This window comes from Sapajus apella, unplaced genomic scaffold, assembly GCF_009761245.1.
Source record: "Sapajus apella isolate SASKATOON/1434 unplaced genomic scaffold, GSC_monkey_1.0 scaffold97, whole genome shotgun sequence".
Classification (NCBI taxonomy): Eukaryota; Metazoa; Chordata; class Mammalia; order Primates; family Cebidae; genus Sapajus; species Sapajus apella.
Window position 1 is genome coordinate 3,434,974 of NW_022437037.1, and position 24,693 is coordinate 3,459,666.

A 24,693-nucleotide genomic window follows, 5' to 3' on the forward strand; every position below is an offset into this window, starting at 1 on the left:
CCCAGCTACTGGGGAGGCTGAGGTGCGAGGATCACCTGAGCTGGGAAATTGAAGCTGCAGAGAGCCATGATCATTAATGTACTCCAGCCTCAGCGACAGGATGGGACCCTGTCTTAAAAAAACAAAAGTCTTTGAGACAAGGTTCCGCTCTGTTGCCTAGGCTGCAGTACAGTGGCATGATAGTGGCTCAGTGTACCCACTTCCTCCTGGATTCAAGTGATTCTCTGATTCTCCTGCCTCAGCCTCCCGAGTAGCTGGGATTACAGGCACCCACCACCACGCCTGGCTAAAATAAACACTCTTCTAACACTTAACTTGTATCCCTTTCTGAAATAAGTGAAGAGTGAATGGATACTCCAAGTCTCCTCCAAGGTTCCAGCTTTTCCCTCTTCCTTTGTAATTTTTTTTTTTTTTTTTTTTTAATGCAGGCATCTAATTCCTTTGTAATTCTTGATTGGGAAATCCTTTTTTTCAACATTAATCTATCCTTTCAAGCAGAGACAGGGAGGTCAGGAAAGAGTTAGCCAGACGGGGCGGTGGGGGTGTGGTTTACTGAGGAATGTTCCAAGCTTAGGTGAGGCAACAGCACGTGTTTAAATCTTCTGGAGTCCAAAAGAAAAAAAAAAAAAAGATGATAAGTTCTCAGCAGGGGCAGGCCTGCCTACCTGGGGGTTCGGGAACGAACTGGGGGATAGGCAGGGGTTTAACGTGAAACCAGGAGGTCTAGAAAGTACAGAACTGCTCTCCTCAAGGAAGAACTTGCCCCCTCCCCCAAAGCCCTGAGTGCCCCTGCAGAGCGAGGCAAAGAGCAACTAAAAGAAATTTCTCCTGATTGGAGGGTGGGTGGGATGAGGCTGGGGGAGGGGGCTGGGGTGTGTGTCCCACTGTCATGTAAATATCCCTTCAAGGCAGGGCGGCTCCAGGCAGATTTAAACCGCTGGCACCTGGGGCTGTCTCAGTGTTCTGCCTGCTTCCGGACGCGCAAGAAGACTTGTGCTCCGGTTCTCGGACTTCCCCAGCAGCATGGCCCCCAAACGCCAGTCTCCACTCCCGCCTCAAAAGAAGAAACCAAGACCACCTCCTGCTCAGGGACTGGAGGAGACATCGGCCTCTGCAGGCTTGCCGAAGAAGGGAGGTACGTTTCTGTGCTGAGTTTTATCGGAGATTTAAGGGATTTGCAAGGATTGACTCTCTGAGTTTTTTCCCCCAAGCCCTCTTGAGATGTGACCCCTAAACTCCCCCGAAGGGTTTTAAGCCTGGGATGGTGGATTAAGTTTGCGTGAAGAAAGAACCAGAAGGGACCAGACTGGGAGAAGGAGCGCACGGGAGCTCATCCCTGCCCCCAACTCAACACTAACCCCCAGCTTGTTTCCTCAGTCCCCAGACTCCTTCCTCTGGGGCTCCCTTTCTTGGCAAGCGGTCTTAGCAGCCAGACTGAGGCCCCTCCTTCACCCCTCCACATCCAGCCAAATCCCTGATTCCTGGCGGTTCTTCCTCAATACCTCTCAAATCCGTCCACCTCTCTTGTTCTTGCTGCCGACGGCGGCCCACAACTCTGGCCTGAATCTCTGCCACCTCCTCATCTTGGCTTCCAGCTTCCTCCTCCTCCCCTTCAGCCTGAGCGTAGCCAATCACGTGGCCCACTCCCCAGCTTAAACCCCTCCCTTGCCTCCCCAAGTCCGCCAGGTACTCAGAAACTTCTGGGTCCCGCCCACCCGGTCCCGGCCGACCTCTCCTGGTTCACGCTACTGAGACTCCACACCTGGAGATCTCCCTCAACCATTCACCTTGACCTCCTGGGACTATATACCCTCTGACCTCAGGGCCTAGACGCTCACTTGCCCTTTCCTCTCCTTACCTGTGCACCACCTCCAGCTCTGGGCTGAAAAGTCACTTCCTGCGGTTATTCTCCTGTGAGCCCCAGCACCTGGGCGTTAGCAGTCCCAGAGTCAGGCTGCCCCACCCTTGTGTCATTAAATTGTAACCATCAGTTTTGTGCCTGTCCTTCCCCGCGTTAAACCTAGAGGTGAGCCCTGCATTTCGGGACACGTAGCTGGAGCTGGATACAGAGTTGACTGTTCTGGTGATTAGGTCTGGCTCAAAGAGGGAGGGTTGTGGTGGAGCCTTCCGGGGCTGGGTGTGGATAGGGCCGAGGCCTGCGAGCAAGCAGGAAGCTTTGATTGGCTAAGGGTGGTTGACTCTTACGATGGAAGGAGCACTGACAAAGAGTCCTACCTTAGTGCTCAGTGTGGACCTGTTGGAGCTTTACTGGCTCTCAGTCCCTTGGCTTCCACATGGGATGCAGAGACCTCCTGCCCAGCTTGAAAGCTGTGTTGCTGGGTGAGTCACATAAAACAGCCTGTGCTTGTTTTCTTTTCTGTAAAATGGGATCCACTGTACCAACCCCCAGGCTTGCTGTGAGGCTGAAATCCAAGGGAAGCACTAGACAGTGCCTAGCACATCATCAGTGCTCTAGAGTGCATTTGTGGGCAGCAAAATGTGGGCGAGTGCCCCTGATCTCCTTCCTGGGAGCATTAACAGGACGGGAAGGGATGGAAAGGTGTGAAGGGGTTCACCTAAACCCAAATCTCAGCTCCTGCTGCTTACTAGGCACTGATGGCGGGCCGTAAACTATTCCAAGTACTTCTCTATCCCGACAACTGTGTGCTGTGGACAACTCAATTTTACAGATCAGAACAAGGAGGCTCAAAGGGATGTGTGTGTGTGTGGGTGGGGGGGAATGTTCCAGGCCCTGGAGATATTTTTGGTCTGCACTTGGGACGCTGTAGCACTGTGGGGTTCCAGCCTCTCTCTCTTCCAGTCTTTCTGGCAGTGGGGTTTTCTCCTCTTCAAAGGGAGCTGGGGCCAGGCGCGGTGGCTCATGCCTGTAATCCCAGTACTTTGGAAGGCCAAGGTGGGCAGATCACCTGAGGTCAGGAGTTTGAGACCAGCCTAGCAAACATGGCTAAACCCCATCTCTACTAAAAGTACAGTTAGCAGGGCCAGGCGCGGTGGCTCAAGACTGTAATCCCAGCACTTTGGGAGGCTGAGGCGGGTGGATCACGAGGTCAAGAGATCGAGACCATCCTGGTCAACACGGTGAAACCCCGTCTCTACTAAAAATACAAAAAATTAGCTGGGCATGGTGGCGCGCGCCTGTAATCCCAGCTACTTGGGAGGCTAAGACAGGAGAGTCGCTTGAACTCCAGAGTGGGAGGTTGCACTTAGCTGAGATTGTGCCATTGCATTCCAGCCTGGGGGACAAGAGGGTGGGGTGGGGGCACAAAACAACAAAGGGGCCAGGAAGGGAAGGAGAGAGGAGAGAGAGGAATTATGAGTGAGGGGAGAGGCCAAGGAGAGAATGCAGAGCTACTGGCTGCTGGAGACAGGGGGAGAGCAGAGGGTGAATAAACCTCTTAGTGTGGCCACTGCTCGCCCCAGTTTACTGACACCCCTGGGCCTTTTGCTTTCTCTTTCTCTTCAACTTCCTAGTGTGCTCCTCACATTTATCTTGAAAAGCACTGTGTGGGGAAGGGCAGGAAAGGAGGGGCAGAGAGGTGGTGGGGAGGGCTGGAAGACTAGAAAGGGAGCCTGCAAGCCCACTGCCCCGGCAGAAGGCATTAAGGGTTCCCTGGGACCCCTGCAGGTGATTGGGAAACGGTCAGATCAGGCACTTAGTCTCCACTGTGGGTCAGGAGTGACACTGTGGGTCAGGCTTTGAGGATGGAAGCAGCAGCCCTGGGCACAGTGTTCTCAGACAGATTCATCCCAGGAGGAGTGGGTCCTGAAATCAGCTTGGTGGGGGGTTGACCTGCATTTTAAATAGGAAATTAGAATCACATCACCCTTGGTAAGGGTAAGTTTTGGTTTGTGTGTGCTAGGTCATAATGTCAAAAGTACTGCTGACTGTTGGTCACATTAAAAAAATTGAGGCGGGGTGTGGTGGCTCACTCTTGTAATCCCAGACCTCTGGGAGGCTGAGGCTGAAGTATGGCTTGAGCCCAGGAGTCTGAGACCAGCCTGGGCAACATGGTGAGACTTCGTTTCTACAAAGATAAAATAAAATAAAAATTAGCCAGGCAAAGTGGCAGTGGCGCTTGCCTGTGGTCCCAGCTACTCAGAAGGCTAAGGTGAGAGGATCCCCAGAACCCAGGAGGTCAAGGCTGCAGTGAGCTGTGGTTGCACCACTGCACTCCAGCCTGGGCTACACAGGGAGTCTCTGTCTCAAAAAATAAGTAAATAAAAATAAATTTTTCGGCCTGGCGCGGTGGCCAGCGCCTGTAATCCCAGCACTTTGGAAGGCCGAGGTGGGTGGATCACAAGGTCAAGAGATCGAGATCATCCTGGCCAACATGGTGAAACCCTGTCTCTACTAAAAAAATACAAAAATTAGTTGGGCCTGGTGGCGCACGCCGGTAGTCCCAGCTACTTAGGAGGCTGAGGCAGGATAATTGCTTGAACCCAGGAGGTGGAGGTTGCGGTGAGCTGAGATCCCACTGCACTCCAGCCTGGTGCCTGGCAACAAAGCAAGACTCTGTCTCAAAAAAAAAAAGAAAAAATAAATTAATTTAAAAAAATTTTGAAAGACAGTGTCTTAAGGTAAGGGCTTTGCCAACTGCTACTTGGTTTAGAATCTTAGTTCTGCCACTTGCAACAAAGTTTATGCTGGGCGCAATGGCTGGCTCAGGCCTGTAATCTCAGCACTTTGGGGGGCCAAGGTGGGTAGATCACCTGAGATCAGGAGTTTGAGATCAGCCTGGCCAACATGGCTAAACCCCATCTCTACTAAAAAATACAAAAATTAGCTTGGAGTGGTAGTGGGTGCCTGTAATCCCAGATACTCAGGAGGCTGAGGCAGGAGAATTATCTGAACCTGGGAGGCAGAGGTTGCAGTGAGCCGAGATTGCCCCGCTGCAGTCCAGCCTGGGCAACAGAGCAAAACTCCGTCTCAAGAAAAAAAAAAAAAGGCCTGGCATGGTGGCTCACACCTATAATCCCAGCACTTTGGGAGGCAGAGGTGGGCAAATCACAAGGTCAGGAGATCTAGACCATCCTGGCCAACATGCTGAAAACTCGTCTCTACTAAAAATATTTTTTTTTTTTTTTTGAGACGGAGTTTCGCTCTTGTTACCCAGGCTGGAGTGCAATGGCGCGATCTCGGCTCACCGCAACCTCCGCCTCCTGGGTTCAGGCAATTCTCCTCCCTCAGCCTCCTGAGTAGCTGGGATTACAGGCACGTGCCACCATGCCCAGCTCATTTTTTGTATTTTTAGTAGAGACGGGGTTTCACCATGTTGACCAGGATGGTCTCGATCTCTTGACCTCGTGATCCACCCGCCTCGGCCTCCCAAAGTGCTGGGATTACAGGCTTGAGCCACCGCGCCCAGCCCTTCTACTAAAAATATTAAAAAATTAGCTGGGCATGATGGCGCATGCCTGTAGTCCCAGCTACTCAGGAGGCTGAGGCAGGAGAATTGCTTCAACCCAGGAGGCAGAGATTGCAGTGAGCCGACATCAAGCCACTGCACTACAGCCTGGGGAACAGGTCGAGACTCCTTCTAGAAAAAAAAAAAAACGTGGCCGGGCGCGGTGGCTCACGCCTGTAATCCCAGCACTTTGGGAGGCGGAGGCGGGTGGATCACGAGGTCAAGAGATCGAGACCATCCTGGTCAACACGGTGAAACCCCGTCTCTACTAAAAAACTACAAAAAATTAGCTGGGCATGGTGGCGCGTCCCTGTAATCCCAGCTACTCAGGAGGCTGAGGCAGAAGAATTGCCTGAACCCAGGAGGCGGAGGTTGCGGTGAGCCGAGATCGCGCCATTGCACTCCAGCCTGGGTAACAAGAGCGAAACTCCGTCTCAAAAAAAAAAAAGAAAAAAAAAACGTTTAGTTTATCTGTGATACGAGAATATTAAAACCTACCTTGTATTTTGTTGTAAGTGAGCCAAGATCACGCCACTGCACACCAGCCTGGGTGACAGAGACTGCATTTCAAAAAAAAAGTGTCCAATTGTGATAACTATTAATTGATTGAGCTAGAGTCAATTGAGAATAAGGTTTGGAGGAGGGATTAGATGAATTTCTGGATTTTGGGGGAAAGTTCCGAGGCATTTGTATTCTCTCTGTGCATAGACCATATGCCTTTTTTTTTTTTTTTTTTTTTTTACATTTTTTAATCACTCACCAATGCACTGTCTTGAACATAAAAGATGCTGCTTGAGCTTTAAGAGCTGATAGTGGGGTGGGCACAGTGGCTCCTGCCTGAAATGCCAGCACTTTCAGAGGCAGAGGCAGGCAGGTGACTTGAGGTCAGGAATTTGAGACCCACCTGGCCAACATGGTGAAAACCTGTCTCCACCAAAAATACACAAATTAGCCGGGCCTGGCGACTCACATCTGTAATCTAGCAATTTAGGAGACTGAGGCAGGAAATCACTTGAATCCGGGAGGCGGAGGTTGCAGTGAGCCGAGATCGCACCACCGCACTCTAGCCTGGAAGACAGAGTGAGACTTGGTCTCAAAAAAAGAGCCAATAGTAAAGTGTGAGTTCTGGAAGACAGAATTCCAACCCCAAGTTCTGGTTACAAATGTCTAGAGAGAGATTTCAGGTATTTTTTGTTTTTTGTTTTAGAGACAGGGTTGCTCTGTCACCTAGGCTTCAGTGCAGTGGCTGCCGTACGGTTCACTGCAGCCTGGAACTCCTGGGCTCAAGCCATCCTCCTGCCTTGACCTCTCAAAGTGTTGGGATAACAGGCATGAGCTACTGCACGCCCAGCCAGGTTTTGAAACAAATGCTACTGGCCCGTGCGGTGGCTGACGCCTGTAATCCTAGCACTTTGGGAGGCCCAGGTGGGCGGATCACCTGAAGTCAGGAGTTCCAGACCAGCCGGGCTAACGTGGTGAAACCCAGTCTCTACTAAAAATACAAAAACTAGCCGGGCGTGATGGCAGGCCCCTGTAATCCCAGGTACTTGGGAGGCGGAGGTTGCTGTGAGCCGTGATCACCCCGTTGCACTCCAGCCTGGGCAACAAGAGCGAAATTCTGTCTCAAAAACAAAACAAAACAAAATGCTACTAATCAGGGTTTTTCAGGCTTTTTATGGTTTTATGTCTTGGGGCGCTGGAGGGACAGGGTCTGAGGCATCCGCATTACTTGAAAAGTATTTAAACTAAATGTTTTGGCCCTCCTCTTAGACCTTGTTGGCCCCTTTCATCTCTGGGAACAGAACTGCCTATCGTTAGGGGCTGCTGTGGGGCCTCGGTGAGATTACCGTGCCATGCGTTGCTGAAACTGGCACTTAGCGCTCCATATGGTTCTTGCAGGCGCTGGGCACCGCGGACTAATATGGTATCTTCCTGCCTTCACAGGACTTCGAGTTTAGTGTGGCCCAGCTTCAGTGTCGCAACGTTTATCATTTCATAACAGAAACGGGTCCAGAGAGGAAGGGTGACTTGCTCAAGGGTACAAGCCTGCTGGGCAGGGCTTGGACTAAAACCCAGGAATGGCCCTGCGCGCGGACTGCACAGCCTGGGGCTTCGCACACGAGCCCGAGTTTCAGTCCGACCAGCAGGTTCCCCATCTGCCATCCAGGATGGGGGTGCCCCCTGCCTTCTCCACGAAGAGGAAGGCGCCGAAAGGCCGGGTGGAGTTCGGGGCCCCCACGTGAGGCCGGGCCTGCACTTTCGGTGTAGCGGGCGCCCACCTCTCGGCGCCCCATGGAGAAGGGAAGCCGCTTGTGAACCACGTGACGCGCCGGCCGTGGGCACCCGCGCCTCCGTGCGAGGCCCCGCCCCCCGGCCCGCCGCGCGCCAGTGTCCCGGGTCCGGCCGGAGAGGGGAGAGCGGGGGAGGGGACGCCGCGCGGGGGGCGGCCGTGCGTCGCCGCGCGCCTTCCTCCCGCCTCTCGCCGGGCCCTGTGTCTCCGCGCCGCGGCTCCGCCCCCTGGTCCCGCCGCCCGGGCCAATGGCGCCGCGGCGCGAGCCTCCCCAGCCGGAGGCGGAGCGTCCAAGTGGGGCCTGGCGCGCCTGCGCCCTGCGCCCGCCCCTCGCCGTAGGAGGAGGTGGAGGAGGAGGCGGCTCGGGAGAGCGAGCAGCTAGCTGGCTGGAGCGCCGAGCGCGAGTGAGAGAGCCGAGCCGCCCGCCGCCAGCTACCGCCGCCGCCTCCGCCTCCCCTCCGCGAGCAGGAGCCCGGGCCGCGGCCCGGCACGCCGCCCCAGCCCGTCCCTCGGCGTCAGGCCGCGAGGGCAGCGCGCGCGAGCGAGCGAGCGAGGGGGAGGGAGAGCGAGCAAGCGCCGGGAGGAGGCGGCCGGACCGAGCGGGCGCCCGCGCGTGTGGCGTGAGGGGAAGCCGCCTGCCCGCCCCCTTCGCCTTCCCTTCTCTCCCCCTCCCCGCTCCCCCCCCGACCGCGGAGCAGCACCATGTCGGCGCCGGCGGCCAAAGTCAGTAAAAAGGAGCTCAACTCCAACCACGACGGGGCCGACGAGACCTCAGGTGAGAGCAGGGAGCTCGGGGGCCGGCCCGCGCCGCCATCTTCGCCGCCCGCCCCGGCCCGCAGGCCGCCGGCGGGGCCCGGGGCGCGCGCAGGGGGCGCCTGGCGGGGGGGTGGTGCGCGGCGCGGCCGGGCGAGGGCCCGCGAGCTCGGCGCCCTTTTTTGTGTGCGGCGGGGCTGGGGGGCCTGGGTGGCGCCGCGGCGGCGGCCGGCTCTGCGAGGCGGGGGCGCTGCGGCCTGCTCGGCGCGGGCGGAGGAGACCCCCCCTTCCTCTCCCCCCTCCCTCGCTCTCCTCCCCCTCCCTCCCTCCCGAGAAGCCTCTCTTTATTGTGCTCCGCCATGATGCCTCGCTCCCATCAGCCGCCGCCGCCGCCGCCACATGGTGCGGCCGGACGCGGCCCCGCGCCCTACCTCCCGCGCGGTTCCCGTACGCGCCCGGCCCGCGGCGGCATCCCCAGAACCCCCGCCCGGAGACTGGTCCCGGCGGTGTTTCTGCCTGGAGCTGGGGCGGGGTGGGGGCGCGGGGAGCACGCGGCCGGCCGCGCGCTGGGCCTTGGCCGGCCGGGAAGATGCTTTGGCCGGCCCGGGCGCACTCCCCACGTGGGGCGGCCGCCCCGTCGCGCCAGCGTGCGGAGAAGCCTGGCGCCGCGACTAGTGGATCGGGGGTCTTGGAAATGGCTAAGAAAGCTGGCCTCCGCCGAGGAGACTGTCTCGGCAGGGGGGCTGCCAATCCCGGGATGATTACCGGAAATGAACCGCGCGATCTGCCCCCTTCACACCCACTTAGCTTTGTAGGGTTTGCAGTCTTTACGGGACAAAAGGGCACGTATTCCAGAGCACACCCCCTTTTCCTCCTCTCCCTTCTGTGCCTCACGATTTTCTGACCTTACAGTTGCTCCCAGTAAGTGCTCCAAAGTCGTGTGGGGCCGCATCTGAAGTCTGCCTGCCTGAATTGGGTTGTAGGGGTTCATATTCTGAGAAGGCGAAGGCCAGTGTGTAGAAGGGTGCCCGGTGCCTTTCGTGTCTTTGTAGGCGTGTCTTTTGCCTTCATTGTAATAGCGGAATCGTCAACTTTCTGTGAAAGACGGTTTTACCATTGATAGATGGTAGTGATGGCCTAATTTGTATCATTGTCATGGGCTTAGTTTCCATATTTTAGTTAGCAGCTGCTACTGTTCTCTTGCAAGTGTATAATGTGAAATTATAAACGTGAAGACTTCTGAATAAGGTTATTCTGTATCTTTCATAGTAGAAACCTTAACGATCTGTTTGTTATAGGGAAACTAAACGACGCTATAGAAAACCAATTTCTGAGTAATCCAGCAGATAGCATGACGTGTGAATGGTCTTTAATTAAAAAGAAATTTGTCAGTCACAAGCATGAACATGTGGAACACTTACCTTTGTAGTAGGCTTTTTTTTTTTTTTAAATGGCTTTTGGAATATTATAGTATTAACATCTAGAAAACTTGGTAAATTTATCTTCTAATTGGAATTAAGTTTTTTGTTCCTTTTTTGCAGAAAAAGAACAGCAAGAAGCAATTGAACACATTGATGAAGTACAAAATGAAATAGACAGGTAACGTTTTTATTAATATACTTTGGAGAAATTTTCTGACATGTCTAATGGCCCAGTAATCATTGAAACTATGTTCACATCTATCCCCTGTCAAAGGGGAAGTGATTCTAACTTGGTTGGAAACATGTAGATTCAGTGTTTTTTTTAGTGTAGTATTTGTACAAAGTTTTTGAAAGTATATTAACCTTGCGAGGTCTGGGTTTTGCTTTCAAAGTCTAAAAATTGTCTGAATTGCAGTGTGGGTCTTCTGATAGTTAAGTAATGTGGCATCAGTGATTGCTTTAGCTTGCCTTACAACTTTGTTACGGAATTAGCCACTTTGTTACTGAATTAGCCACTTTAGTTAGAAATTATGCTTGAGGGAAACAATTGAAATTGGCTTGGAAATAATAGGTGAAGTAAATGCACAATGTTACCGGAATGTTGTTTGGGCACTCTTTACAGTCATTACTGAGTGTTTATTCATAAATCAGACAATTGCCACCTTAGTTTTGACTTGAGTGTCTAAACTAGGTAATAATGGTTATTACAATTTGGTACCTTGCATAGTTCCAAAGCTAGTAAGTAAATACACACATTCTGTAATCTCAACCAATTTTTTAGATTGTTAACTACTATCATAGTCAATATCTCTTTTTGCTTCAGACTTAATGAACAAGCCAGTGAGGAGATTTTGAAAGTAGAACAGAAATATAACAAACTCCGCCAACCATTTTTTCAGAAGAGGTCAGAATTGATCGCCAAAATCCCAAATTTTTGGGTAACAACATTTGTCAACCATCCACAAGGTATGTTTTGGACAGTGCATTGTTAAAGGATAAATAGTGTTTGTTAGAATTGAGGAAGCTTGGTGAAGGCTTAGTCCAACATGCTGGATTGTATGCAGAGGTTGAAACCCTCAAAGATGGGAAACGACTTGGCAGTTATTGCTTTCTTTTCTGTTTAGGAGAAGCTGTATTCTAAGTGCTTGATGAAAGATAGTGACAGTCTGGCATGGAGCAATTGCCTTTAGTTAATAATGGGTTTATAAAAATAAAGATGCTCACTAAGTTTGGAAAAATTTTAAAGGAAGCATTTAAATTGTTGTTAATGTTTGCCTGTTGAAAATTCAGCTGACCTATAATTTCTGGCCTAGTGTCTGCCCTGCTTGGGGAGGAGGACGAAGAGGCACTGCATTATTTGACCAGAGTTGAAGTGACAGAATTTGAAGATATTAAATCAGGTTACAGAATAGATTTTGTAAGTATCTCTAACTTAATCTTATTTGCCAGTGTGGAAATTAATGTGAGCTTTGGTTGGAAGAGCTGTTTGTGTGTCTAAATCTTCTAATTATTTATTACAGTATTTTGATGAAAATCCTTACTTTGAAAATAAAGTTCTCTCCAAAGAATTTCATCTGAATGAGAGTGGTGATCCATCTTCAAAGTCCACCGAAATCAAATGGAAATCTGGAAAGGTATGCTTTGAGGAATTATTGACAAAAAATCATTTCACCTATTTTGGTTTAATTTAAACCATTTACAAGTGCTTGATAATTTGGTCATGTGGCTAAATGCAAAACCTTAAAATGTAAAATGTTCCAGTGTACTGAAACCAAATATAACAATAGGTTAGAGTTCTCATTAGAGCTTACAGCTGTAGGTTGGAAGATCTCTTGAGCCTAGGAGTTCAGCCTAGGTCACGTAGACCCTCCCTTCCCCCCCCCCCCCCCCCAAAAAGAAAAAAAAAAAAATCCAGTGCAAGTTTAAAGAATTGAAAACTGGACTAAATTTTTTTTGCTTTTCTGCAAGGGTGACTGAGGTCTTCAAATAGCTTACCATTTCTCTTTTTCCTTTCTTATTTTTAAAGACCGGGTTTCACCATGTTGGTCAGGCTGGTCTTGAACTCCCGACCTCAGGTGATAGTGCTTGGATTATAGGCGTGAGCCACCACGCCCGGCCAGCTTACCATTTCTCAAAATTCATTTACATCTATATTTGGGTAGTAAGACATAATTTAAATATTTATAATGTTTTGTGCTAGTGGCTATTAAAATGGAACTAATTTTATGGAAAATAAAATTTAGTTGATTCAGTACCATTGTTATTTAGTATAATTTTACAGTTGCTCTTAGGTAATAGTGTAGGTATTATACAGATGTTTGTTTTGCTTCACTTTTGGGGAAAATCTTATTTTTTAAATTATTGGGAGTTTGGGTGTTATGGAGAGATTGTGTCAAAAGCTCTTCGTGTATTCATTTAGGATTTGACGAAACGTTCAAGTCAAACGCAGAATAAAGCCAGCAGGAAGAGGCAGCATGAGGAACCAGAGAGCTTCTTTACCTGGTTTACTGACCATTCTGATGCAGGTGCTGATGAATTAGGAGAGGTCATCAAAGATGATATTTGGCCAAACCCATTACAATACTACTTGGTAAGTTGAAATAATTCATTTATTCAAGGTTGTATTTGTCTCATTTGTTTAAAAATGAGTCCTTGAGGTAACTTGGGTTTTTTTTTTTAAGGTTCCTGATATGGATGATGAAGAAGGAGAAGGAGAAGAAGATGATGATGATGATGAAGAGGAGGAAGGATTAGAAGATATCGATGAAGAAGGGGATGAGGATGAAGGTGAAGAAGATGAAGATGATGATGAAGGGGAGGAAGGAGAGGTAAAAGAAAATTTGGCTAAGCCCACAAAGATAAACTTTAAAGAACTCACTATGTTGTTTTGGGGGAGATATATATATGCATATACATATATATAGTGTGTGTGATGAAACTGACCAGAACTGATTGTGGGGAAAAGATGAGCCATTTTTTGTTTTTTAAGAATTAAGGAAATGTTTGATAAGCTCATGGTACTAACGTTTAACTAGTTTTTCTTCCCCCCTGCTCCCCCTTTTGGTTAGTCTTTTCACCACCCAAGCTTGTTTTTCCCTAGCCAACACTTAAGCGATGTAGGTAGTGTAGCTGGTCAAATTCTGACATTGCTGAAATAACAAAACTCCACATATTTTAGACAAACTGCAAAATTCCCGAATAGTCAAATTAGGATAGGTTGGTTTTATTTTGGATTATTTGATCTGAAATGTGCCTGATTTGGTTAGAGCTGAAAAGTTACTAATTTATCTGAAGAAACATCATGGGTCTTTCAATCGAACCGATGCAGCTGACTTTCAGGTTTAGAAAATGAAGTGACCCCAGAGCGTATGTTCTTTGGGGTCCAGTGTGGTCCATGTGAAAGCGAACAAGTAGTCTCAGCTTTAATCCTGAAGATTAACTGCCCACTTTTTCTTTCAGGAGGATGAAGGCGAAGATGACTAATAGAACACTGATGGATTCCAACCTTCCTTTTTTTAAATTTTCTCCAGTCCCTGGGAGCAAGTTGCAGTCTTTTTTTTTTTTTTTTTTTTTTTTTTTCTTCCCTCTTGTGCTCAGTCACCCTGTTTTTGAGGTCTCTTTTCTCTACACCATGGTTCTCAACTTATTTTGGGGGAAATATCTTGAGCAGGATACAATGGGAAAAGAGTCTCTACCCCTTTCTGTTTGAAATTCATTTTATCCCTTCCTGTCTTAACAAAAACTGTATGGAATCACCACCACCGAGCTCTGTGGGAAAAAAGAAAAACCTGCTCCCTTCGCTCTGCTGGAAGCTGGAGGGTGCTAGGCCCCTGTGTAGTAGTGCATAGAATTCTAGCTTTTTTCCTCCTTTCTCTGTATATTGGGCTCAGAGAGTACACTGTGTCTCTATGTGAATATGGACAGTTAGCATTTACCAACATGTATCTGTCTACTTTCTCTTGTTTAAAAAAAGAAAAAAAACTTAAAAAAATGGGGTTATAGAAGGTCAGCAAAGGGTGGGTTTGAGATGTTTGGGTGGGGTAAGTGGGCATTTTGACAACATGGCTTCTCCTTTGGCATGTTTAATTGTGACATTTGACAGACATCCTTGCAGTTTAAGATGACACTTTTAAAATAAATTCTCTCCTAATGATGACTTGAGCCCTGCCACTCAATGGGAGAATCAGCAGAACCTGTAGGATCTTATTTGGAATTGACATTCTCTATTGTAATTTTGTTCCTGTTTATTTTTAAATTTTCTTTTTGTTTCACTGGAAAGGAAAGATGATGCTCAGTTTTAAACGTTAAAAGTGTACAAGTTGCTTTGTTACAATAAAACTAAATGTGTACACAAAGGATTTGATGCTTTTCTCTCAGCATAGGTATGCTTACTATGACCTTCCAAGTTTGACTTGTATAACATCACTGTCAAACTTTGTCACCCTAACTTCGTATTTTTTGATACGCACTTTGCAGGATGACCTCAGGGCTATGTGGATTGAGTAATGGGATCTGAATCAATGTATCGCTATCTCCATAGCTGGGAAATGTGGGTACAATTTGCCGTTGGTTTCTGAAAGTATTCACATCATTTGGGATACCAGATTGCTCAATACTTTCTGAGTATATTGTGCCCTTGATTTTTATCTCCAAGTGGCAGTTTTTAAAATTGGCCGTTTACCTGGATATAAAATAATAGTGCCTGCCACCACCATCCATCAGACCTGGTGCTCTAATGCCAAGTTATACATGGGACAGTTGCTGGCATGTCTTCATTGGCTATATAAAATGTGGCCAAGGAGACAGGCTCTCAGAGGAAGGAGTCTGTGATGGTTGGCAGTAACTGTCCCTGCTTTCTGGTATAACGCTCTCAAATGTGACCGTGTGAATCTGGGTGGGATAATGGACCCAGCTCTGTCTGCTCAATGCCATTGTGCAGAGAAGCACCCTAATGCATAAGCTTTTTAATGCTGTAAAATAATAGTAGCTGAAATTAAATGCCACTTTTTCAGAGGTGAATTAATGGACAGTCTGGTGAAATTCAAAAGCTTTTTGATGTATAAAACTTGATAAATGGAACTATTCCATCAATAGGCAAAAGTGTAACAACCTATCTAGATGGATAGTATGTAATTTCTGCACAGGTCTCTGTTTAGTAAATACATCACTGTATACCGATCAGGAATCTTGCTCCAATAAAGGAACGTAAAGATTTTTTTTGGACTGGGGTCATTCTCCTTGTGTTATAGAGAAATGTTAATTGCTATTGGATTTAGAAAATGTGCTAGTTTTTTGTCTTCACATTATGAGGGACTGGGGAAGCGGGGGTTAGCTCTAATGGTATAGCGTCGGTTTGGAAAGTTTGGAGCTGGTCAGTGGAGAAGTAAAGGACAAATATCTATTATTTGGAATATAGTAAACAGTTGGATAGGTTGAGTATAGCATTTTCATTTTCAAGTTTCAGAAGGACTTCTCACTAGAAACAAAATTTGAGTTCGGTGGATCCTGTTATCTGCAGCTTCAGCCACACGTGGTCAGCCGCAGTTCAGATATTCTGAGACTGTTCACATACAGTATACATTTATACATGTGAATATAGTATATAGTACAGTATAATTGTCAAACTTGACCTATACTGTTAATCTCTTACTGTGCTTAATTTGGAAATTAAGTTACAGGTATGTATAGGAAAAATTGTATGGGAATTGGTATTCAGGCAGCCACTGGGGTGTCTTAGAACGTACCTTCCTTGGATAAGTGTGGCCACTGTAGTCATTTGAATCAATATCCACTTAAGCCTGTGATACTTTTTCACAAATTTACCAGTAAAACTTAACCACAACTAGTGGTTTTACATGCTGGCAAGATTCTAGGGCTGTCAAGCTACAGGTCACAATGTTCCTTTATTTTGGGGAATGTTAAAAGTTGGGAGCCCTTTAATAGTTCACTCTCAACTATTGTGATCTCCCAAGGTGCCCCTGATATCTGCAAATCTTAGAACTAGGCTGTGAGAAAGCAAAATGGCAACCTTAGTGTCCCGAAAAATTTCTACACTGTAGCCAGCGTGCCTTGTGTTTAAGCAAGAGTTCTTTGGCTGGTCCTTAGTGTGTATTGGAAAGGGCTCAGCTCCTTTTCTCAAGGACATTTGATAAGAGGCTGAGCACAGTGGCTCATGCCTGTAATCACAGCACTTTGGGAGGCCCAGGCTGAAGGATAGCCAAAGTCCAGGAGCTCTAGACCAACCTGGATGACACAGGGACATCCCATCACTACCAAAAAAAAAAAGCCCTATGTGGTGGCACTAGGCTAATCCTAGCTACTTGGGATGCTGGGGCAGGAGGATTGCCTCAGTGTAGGAGATTGAGGCTTCATTGAGCTATGATTTTGCCACTGTCCCTCAGCCTGGGCCGCAGAGCAAGAACACCCTGTTTAAAACGAGACAGAAGAGTAATACTGGTTATTTAGGAAGGGGCTGTGTTCTTCCCAAGCTGTGCTTTATTTGGCTTGTGACGGGTATTTAATAACTGCATGAATTAGGATGGAGGGCAGCAGCTTGCAAGGCGTCCTTACATGGAGTTTCAAAACCGTAAATCCTGCTTCAGACCCCATCTCCGGGTTTTTGTTTGTTTTGAGATATAGTCTCCCCCTGTTGCCAGGCTGGGGTGCAGTCGTGCTGCCTCGGCTCACTGCAACTTCTGCTTCCTGGGTTCAAGTGATTCCCTGCCTCAGCCTCCCGAGTAACTGGAACTGCAGGTGTGCGCCACCACGCCTGGCTAATTTTTTGTATTTTAGGAGAGACCAGGTTTCACTATGTTACTTAGGATGGTCTTAGGATGGTCTCATCTCCTGACCTCATGAAACACCCGCCTTGGCCTCCCAAGTGCTGGGGTTACAGAGGTGAGCCACACCATCCCCGGCCTGTGGTTGTTCCTCCAATGATTTCATTATTTTTGAGACAGAGGTCTCACTCTGTCCCCCAGACTGGAGTGCAGTGGCATGATCTCAGTTCCTTGCAACCTCCACTTGTCAAGTTCAAGCCATTCTCCTGCCTCAGCCTCCCAAGTAGCTGGGATTACAGGTGCACATCACCATACTCTGCTATTTTTGTATTTTAGTAGAGATGGAGTTTCACTATGTTGGCCAGGCTGGTCTTGAACTCCTGACCTCAAGTGATCTGCCCACTTCCAGCCTCTCAAAGTGCTGAGATTACAGGCATGAGTCACCACACCCAGCCTCTCTTTAGTGATTTCAAAAAGACTTATTTTATATGGATTCTCTGACCTCTGTAATACCCTTACAAATTTGCACTGAACTCTGGCTTCTGGAATGTCAAGTGTAAGTAGCCCACAGAATACCCAGACGTGTTTGGCTGAGAAATTTGCTTTACATCCGTCCTACTTGTTCCACTTGCATTAGCTGCATGAGTCCCAAAAGATATGTGAGTTTTTCACTCCGACATGGGTTTTTGGGATCCTTTGGATGTCAGTTGTCTGGAATAATTGTGTTTCTGGATTCATTTGATAATCTATCAGTACTGCTTTATAACTACCTAATGCTTTCACTTAGTCTCAGAAACACAGGTTTGGTTTTCTTTCTTTTTTTTTTTTTTTGAATCCCACTCTCACCAAGGCTGGAGTGCAGTGGTGCGGTCTCAACTCATTGCAACCTCCACTTTCCAGATTCAAGGGATTCTCTTGCCTCGGCCTCACGACTAGCTAGGATTACAGGCACACGCCAGCATGCTCGGCCAATTTCTTTTTGTATTTTTTTTGTCTTTTTTTTAATTTTAATTTTTAATTTTGTCTCTTTTTGTATTTTTAGTAGAGATGGGGTTTTGCCATGTTGGCCAGGCTGGTCTCCAACTCCTGGCCTCAGGTGACTCACCTGCCTGGGCCTCCCAAAGTGCTGGGTTCTGGGTGTGAGCCATCCTGCCCAGCCAGGGTTTTTTTTTTTTTGTCTTTTTAAATATTTCATTAGGAAAGCTTTCTGACTTGCAAAAATGTAACATTGTTTTGCAAAAGGTGAAAATGTAATTCTGTTGCAAGGGGAGCTATCTGCCTGGATTTCCTGAAGACTGAAACAAGTTCTTTGGGAGAAGAGTGAATAGGTCTTGAGGACATCTTATTTTGAAAAGTTTCACCTGGCTGGGCACAAGAGTGGATTAAAAAAAAAAATTAAGGCCGGGCGCGGTGGCTCAAGCCTGTAATCCCAGCACTTTGGGAGGCCGAGGCAGGTGGATCACGAGGTCAAGAGATCGAGATCATCCTGGTCAACACAGTGAAACCCCATCTCTACTAAAAATACAAAAACATTAGCTGGGCATGGTGGCGCATGCCTGTAATCCCAGCTACTGAGGAGGTTGAGGCAGGAGAATTGCCTGAACCCAGGAGGCGGAGGTTGCAGTGAGCCGAGATCGCGCCATTGCACTCCGGCCTGGGTAACAAGAGCGAAACTCCGTCTCAAACAAACAAACAAAAAAAATTAGGTTGCCAGTGTGGTGGTTCACGCCTGTAGTCCCAGCAGTTTGGGAGACGGATGGATCACCTGAGGTCAGGAGTTCGAGACCAGCCTGACCAATATGGTGAAGCCTCATCTTAAAGAAAAAAAGTTAAAAAATAAATAATAAACAAAATTATGTTTATACCATTCCATCAGTGACCATTCCCTTTTGAATATGTGGCCTTACATATTCATTTATGAAGGCTTACAAGTGTCCTTTAGTTTTTTTTTTTTTTTTTTTTTATTTTTTTTTTGGTAGGTGGTTGCGCTCTTGTTAGGCTGGAGTGCAATGGCACGATCTCGGCTCACCGCAACCTCCGCCTCCTGGGTTCAGGCAATTCTCCTGCCTCAGCCTCCTGAGTAGCTGGGATTACAGGCACGCGCCACCATGTCCAGCTAATTTTTTGTAGTTTTAGTAGAGACGGGGTTTCGCCATGTTGACCAGGATGGTCTCGATCTCTTGACCTCGTGATCCACCCGCCTCGGCCTCCCAAAGTGCTGGGATTACAGGCGTGAGCCACCGCGCCCGGCCCGTCCTTTATTTTTTTAAATTGAGACAGGATCTCACTGTATTGCCCAGGCTAGTCTCAAACTCCTGGGCTCAAGCTATCTTCCTGTCTCAGCCTCCCAGTGTTAGGATTACAGGTGTGAGCCACCTCATCCAGTCTAGTTATTTTTGAAAGGGCTCACTCTGTTGCCCAGGCTGGAGTATAGTGGCAGGACCGTAGCTCACTGTAACCTTAAACTCCTGGGCTCAACTGATCTTCCTGCCCCAGCCTCCTGAGTTGCTGGTACTACAGGCAGCCCCACCAGCTGGCCAAACTAACTTAGCCAGCTAATTTTTTTTTTTTTTTTTTTTTTTTTTTTAAAGACAGGATCTCACTATCATCCAGGTTGGAGTGCAGTGGCATGATCACTGCTCATCGCAGCCTCAACCTCCCAGGCTCAGGTGATCTTCTTGCCTCCCCCTCCCGAGTAGCTGGGACTACAGGCGTCCACTACCATGCCCTACTAATATTTGTATTTTTTGTAGAGACGGGGTTTCGCTGTGTTGCTCAGGCTGGTCTTGAACTCCTAGACTCAAGCGATCCATCTGCCACTGTACCTGGTCTTAATTTCTGTAGAGGCTATGGGCACTATGCTGCCCAAACTGGTCTTGAACTTGTGGCTTCAAGAGATCATCCCATCTTGGTCTCTGAAAGCCCTGGGACTACAGATGTGAGCCACCATACCTGGCCACAAGTTTCCTTTCTTTCTTTCTTTCTTTTTTTTTTTTGAGACAGAGTCTCATTCTGTTGCCCAGGCTGGAGTGCAGTGGTACCATCTCGGCTCACTACAACTTCTGCCTCCTGAGTTCAAGCGATTCTTCTGCCTCAGCCTCCCTAGTAGCTGAGATTACAGGCGTGCACCACCAACCCGGCTAATTTTTGTATTCTTAGTAGAGACGGGGTTTCACCATGTTGGCCAGCCTGGTCGTGAACTCTTGACCTCGTGATCTGCTTGCCTTGGCCTCCCAAAGTGCTGGGATTACAAGCTTGAGCCACCATGCCCAGCCAGATTAGTGAGGACTTTTAAAGTGGAGTGTATAGACCGACTGTAGTTGGTGACATTGTGTGCTCAGATTCTACCCAGAGACAACCCTAAAAAATGGACTGGTTGCAACACTGAGAAGGAAAAAGTTATATGCAGGGAAGGGGAAAATGTTTCCTCATGCAGCCTGTTGAGAAGTTTTAGGTTCCCCTCAGTTGACACTTGTAGTCTTTTTTTTTTTTTTCTTTTTTTCTGAGATGGAGGTGTGATCTTGGCTCACTGCAACCTCCACCTCCTGGATTCAAGCGATTCTCCTGCCTCAGCCTCCTGAGTAGCTGGGATTACAGGCATGCGCCAACACACCGGGCTAATTTTGTGTTTTTAGTAGAGACAAGGTTTACCCATGCTGGTCAGGCTGGTCTGGAACACCTGACCTCAGGTGATCTAACCACCTTGGCCTCCCAAAGTGCTGGGATTATAGAAGTGAGCCACTGTGCCTGGCCGACACTTGGAGTCTTTTAAAGGCCAACTAGCTGAAGGGTTGGTATGCACTATTCATTGTCCACTGAATGCTGAACATAAATTTCCTAAGAATTCCAGTCTTATGAAGTATTATGAACATCAGAAGTAAGATGCAGCTACCTGGTCAGACTCATCCAGCAGCCCAGGACTTGGTTTCCCAGTGTAAGGTGGTGAAAAACACTTTTCAGGCCAGTTGCGGTGGCACACACCAGTAATTCCAGCACTTTGGGAGGCTGAGGCGGGGGGATCACCTGAGGTCAAGAGCTCAAGACCAGCTTGGCCAAGATGGCGAAACCCCATCTCTACTAAAAGTACAAAAAATCAGCCAGATACGGTGGCATGCGCCTGTAGTCCCAGCTACTTAGGAGGCTAAGGCACGAGAATCGCTTGAACCCGGGAGGCGGAAGTTGCGGTGAGTTGAGAGCACGCCACTGCACTCCAGCTGGGCGATAGAGGGAGACTCCATCTCAAAAACAAAACAAAAACAAAAAAAACACTTCCCAAGCAAACTTGGGAAACCATCAAATTCAGCTTCCTGCCTGGATAAATGAGCCAAGAGTTGAGATGTGAACCCCTGCCTATGGAGGGTTATCTCAGATGACTCTTGGCTTCCAGAAGTAACATTTAGCCATCACGTCAAATATACATTTGAAAGTGTTAATTAGTGGGTTGAACTGATTACACCTTGGAGAATTCCTAAAAGGTGGGGAAAGCTTGTTTGATTCCTGGGTTTTTGATGAGCTGCAATGAGAAGCTGAGGGCTTTTTTACTTCTGTATTTTACTATTTTTTTTGAGATGCAGTCTCACTCTGTTGCCCAGGCTGGAGTGCAGTGGCATGATCTTGGCTCACTACGACCTCCGCCTCTCAGATTCAAGTGATTCTCTTGCCTCAGCCTCCCAAGTAGCTGGGATTACAGGCGCGCACCACCATGTTTGGCTAATTTTTATATTTTTAGTAGAGACGGCATTTCACTATGTTGGTCAGGCTGGTCTTGAACTCCTGACCTCATGATCCGCCCACCTCAGCCTCCCAAAGTGCTGGGATTACAGTTGTGAGCCACTGTGCCTGGCCTATTTTACTTTTTTAAGAGATGGGGGTCTCACTATGTTGGCCAGGTTGGTTTTGAACTCTTAGGCCTCAAGCAATCCTCCTGCCTCATCAGCTTCCCAGAGTTCTAGGATTACAGGCATGAGCCACCGAGCTTGGCCAGCCTTTTTGCCTCTCAATGATGGGTAATAACATTGACTCAGCTTGATTTTAATCCCCATTTTATTTTATTTTTATTTATTTTTCTTGAGACGGAATCTCACTCTTGCCCAGGCTGGAGTGTAGTGGCATGATCTTAACTCACTGCAACCTCCACCTCCTGGGTTCAGGAGATTTGCCTGCCTCAGCCTCCTAGGGAGGGACCACAGGCGTGCACTACCACACCCAGCTAGTTTTAGTAAGTGCAGTGGCACGATCTTGGCTCACTGTAACCTCTGCCTCCTGGGTTCAAACCAGTCTCCTGCCTCAGCCTCCCGAGTAGCTGGGACTACAAGCATGCATCACCAAGCCTGGCTAATTTTTTTTTTAGACTGAGTCTTGCTCTGTTGCCAGACTGGTATTCAGTGGTGTGGTGGTCCCAGCTCACTGCAACTTCCAACTCCCTGGTTCTAGCTATTCTCCTGCCTCAGCCTCCCGAGAAGCTGGGATTACAGGCACGAGCCACCATGCCCAGCTAATTTTTGTATTTTTTTAGTACTAATGGGGTTTCACCATGTTGGCCAAGATGGTCTCGATCTCTGATCGTGTGATCTGCTCGCCTCAACCTCCCAAAGTGCTGGGATTACAGGTGTGAGCCATTGTGCCCGGCTAATTTTTGTATTTTTAGTAGAGACGGGATTTCACCATGTTGGTCAGACTGGTCTCGAACTCCTGACCTCATGATCCACCTGCCTAGGCCTCTCAAAGTGCTGAGATTACAGGGGTGACCCACCATGCCTGGCCTAGTTTTAGTATTTTTAAATTTTATTTTATTCATTTATTATTATTTTTGAGACAGAGTTTTGCCCTTGTTGTCCAGGCTGGAGTGTTGTGGTGCGATCTCAACTAACCATGACCTCTGCCACCTGGGTTCAGCCAATTCTCCTGCCTCAGCCTCCAGAGTAGCTGGGATTACAGACACTCGCCACCATGCCCAGCTAATTTTTGTATTTTTAGTAGAGACGGGGTTTCGCCATGTTTGCCAAGCTGATCTCAAACTCCTGACCTCAGGTGATCCACTTGCCTCGACCTCCCAAAGTGCTGGGATTACAGGTGTGAGCCATCACACCTGGCCTTTGTGTTTTTTGTTTTTTTTTTTTGGAGATGGAGTTTCGCTGTTGTTACCCAGGTTGAATGAAGTGCAATGGCATGATCTTGGCTCACTGCAACCTCCGCCTCCTGGGTTCAAGCAATTCTCCTGCCTCAGCCTCCCGAGTAGCTGGGACTACAGGCGTGCGCCACCATGCCCAGCTAATTTTTGTATTTTTAGTAGAGACAGGGTTTCACCATGTTGACCAGTATAGTCTCGATCTCTTGACCTCGTGATCCACCTGCTTCGGCCTCCCAAAGTGCTGGAATTATAGGCGTAAGCCACCGTGCCTGGCCCCCTTTGTGTTTTTTTTAGTGGAGATGGCGTTTCACCATGTTGGCCAGGCTGGTCTTGAACTCCTGACCTCAAGTGATTTGCCCTCCTCAGCCTCCCAAAGTGCTCGGATTACAGGCATGAGCCACTGTGCCCAGCCAACCCCCATGTTAAAGAACCTGTGTCAGGTGCTTGTGTTAATGTCTAGACCTCAACAACTTTAATGTGTAAATGTCACATTTTGCCTCTGATTATGAAATCTGGGCCTGTTCACGGAGCCAAGTTGTCTTTGCTTATATGTCAGTGCCACTTGGTTGATTTCCCATAGCAGGACAACCCAGCATTGTCCACGGCTCTCCAATTTCACTTTTGTTTTCCAGTCCATTGTGAGGGAGGTAATCAGTGCAAAGCAAAACATGTGGCTTACTTCAGTAAGAGCATCAGAGCCTGTCTGTTCCAAATCAGGGTCAGTATTTGACCCTTAGTCACCTTCCCACTTCCTGGAGGATACTCCTTCATGAAGTCCTGGCACAACCCCTGGTAAATGCAGGATGCCAGAACCAGCTGAATGGCCTGGCACAGACTAGGCAGTGACCAGCACACCTCCTTCGGGCTCAGATAGTGGTATTTGATATTTCACCAGATGTAAATGTCTTCTCCCGTGTGGATGGATGGTCTTTGTAGGGCAAAGTCCTAAAAAGTGGCACAGGCTGAACCAGCAACCTCAGTCGGTTAAGAGATGGGCCTGAGAGAGGTCTGGTTCATTCATCTGTAATTTATCATAATTTTGGGTGAGGACTTACTTTTTCCCCAAGTGTATGTTTTTTTTTTTTTTTTTTTAGATGGAGTTTTGTTCATGTTGCCCAGGCTGGAGTGCAATGGTGCGATCAGCCACCTCCGCCTCCCGAGTTCAAGCGATTCTCCTGACTCAGCCTCCTGAGTAGTTGGGATTACAGGCATGCACCATCACGCCTGGCTAAATTTGTATTTTTAATAGAGATGCGGTTTCTCCATGTTGGTCAGGCTGGTCTCGAACTCCAGACCTCAGGTAATCTGCCTGCCTTGGCCTTCCAATGTGCCGGGATTACAAGCTTCAGCCACCGTGCCCAGCCAGTTCTTTTTTTTTTTGTTTTTTAGACGGAGTCTGTCTCAGAGGCTGGAGTGCAGTGGCCCGATCTCAGGTCACTGCAATCTCCGCCTCTCGAGTTCAAGTGATTTTCCTGCCTCAGCCTCTTGAGTAGCTGGGACTACAGTTGTGTGCCGCGCCACCACACCCAATTTTTGTATTTTTAGTAGAGATGGGGTTTCACCATTGGTCAGGCTGGTCTCGAACTCCTGACCTGATCCGCCTGCCTCGGGCTGCCAGACTGCGGGGATTACAGGCGTGAGCCAAGGTGCCCGGCCTAGTATACGTTCATATAGTGACTAATATCTAGTTTGGGCCAACCATTCCGAGGAGAGAGACTATTTTGGATTGGCCCACATTACACCATCACACCAACAACGTGCCAGATGAAGAGAGACTTGAGGGGCTTGGTCGAGGTCGTGGAGGGGCTCAAAGTTAGAGGCCTCCCCCTCCACCGCTGCACCAGGCTGGGCGACCTAGCCTCAGGGGGCGCTGTTCCCCCCACCCCCACCCCGG

The 24,693-nt window shown here is 48.3% G+C and overlaps 1 protein-coding gene across 3 annotated transcripts; it reads left to right on the forward strand.

Moving 5' to 3' along the window:
• The first annotated feature begins 425 nt into the window (after window positions 1-425).
• On the forward strand, window positions 426-15,106 carry SET (SET nuclear proto-oncogene). Of its 3 annotated transcripts, none has more exons than XM_032257482.1 (8): window positions 426-1,135; window positions 10,011-10,068; window positions 10,714-10,856; window positions 11,204-11,307; window positions 11,411-11,524; window positions 12,310-12,480; window positions 12,572-12,718; window positions 13,350-15,106. In XM_032257482.1, the coding sequence occupies exons 1-8, from the start codon at window positions 1,024-1,026 to the stop codon at window positions 13,371-13,373; spliced, it is 873 nt and encodes a 290-aa protein (XP_032113373.1). In that variant the 5' UTR covers window positions 426-1,023; the 3' UTR covers window positions 13,374-15,106. The 3 variants fall into 3 exon arrangements, with proteins under 3 accessions (XP_032113373.1, XP_032113375.1, XP_032113374.1); XM_032257484.1 differs by lacking the exon at window positions 426-1,135 and adding an exon at window positions 2,280-2,340; XM_032257483.1 differs by lacking the exon at window positions 426-1,135 and adding an exon at window positions 8,057-8,491.
• Window positions 15,107-24,693: the final 9,587 nt, after the last annotated feature.

Excerpts from the sequence above, each read along its gene's own strand:
- SET (XM_032257482.1), top strand. The coding sequence starts at position 1,024 with ATGGCCCCCAAACGCCAGTCTCCACTCCCGCCTCAAAAGAAGAAACCA. Across the intron at positions 11,525-12,309 it reads TCAAATGGAAATCTGGAAAG|GATTTGACGAAACGTTCAAG; the intron begins GTATGCTTTGAG and ends GTATTCATTTAG. Across the intron at positions 12,481-12,571 it reads ACCCATTACAATACTACTTG|GTTCCTGATATGGATGATGA; the intron begins GTAAGTTGAAAT and ends TTTTTTTTTAAG.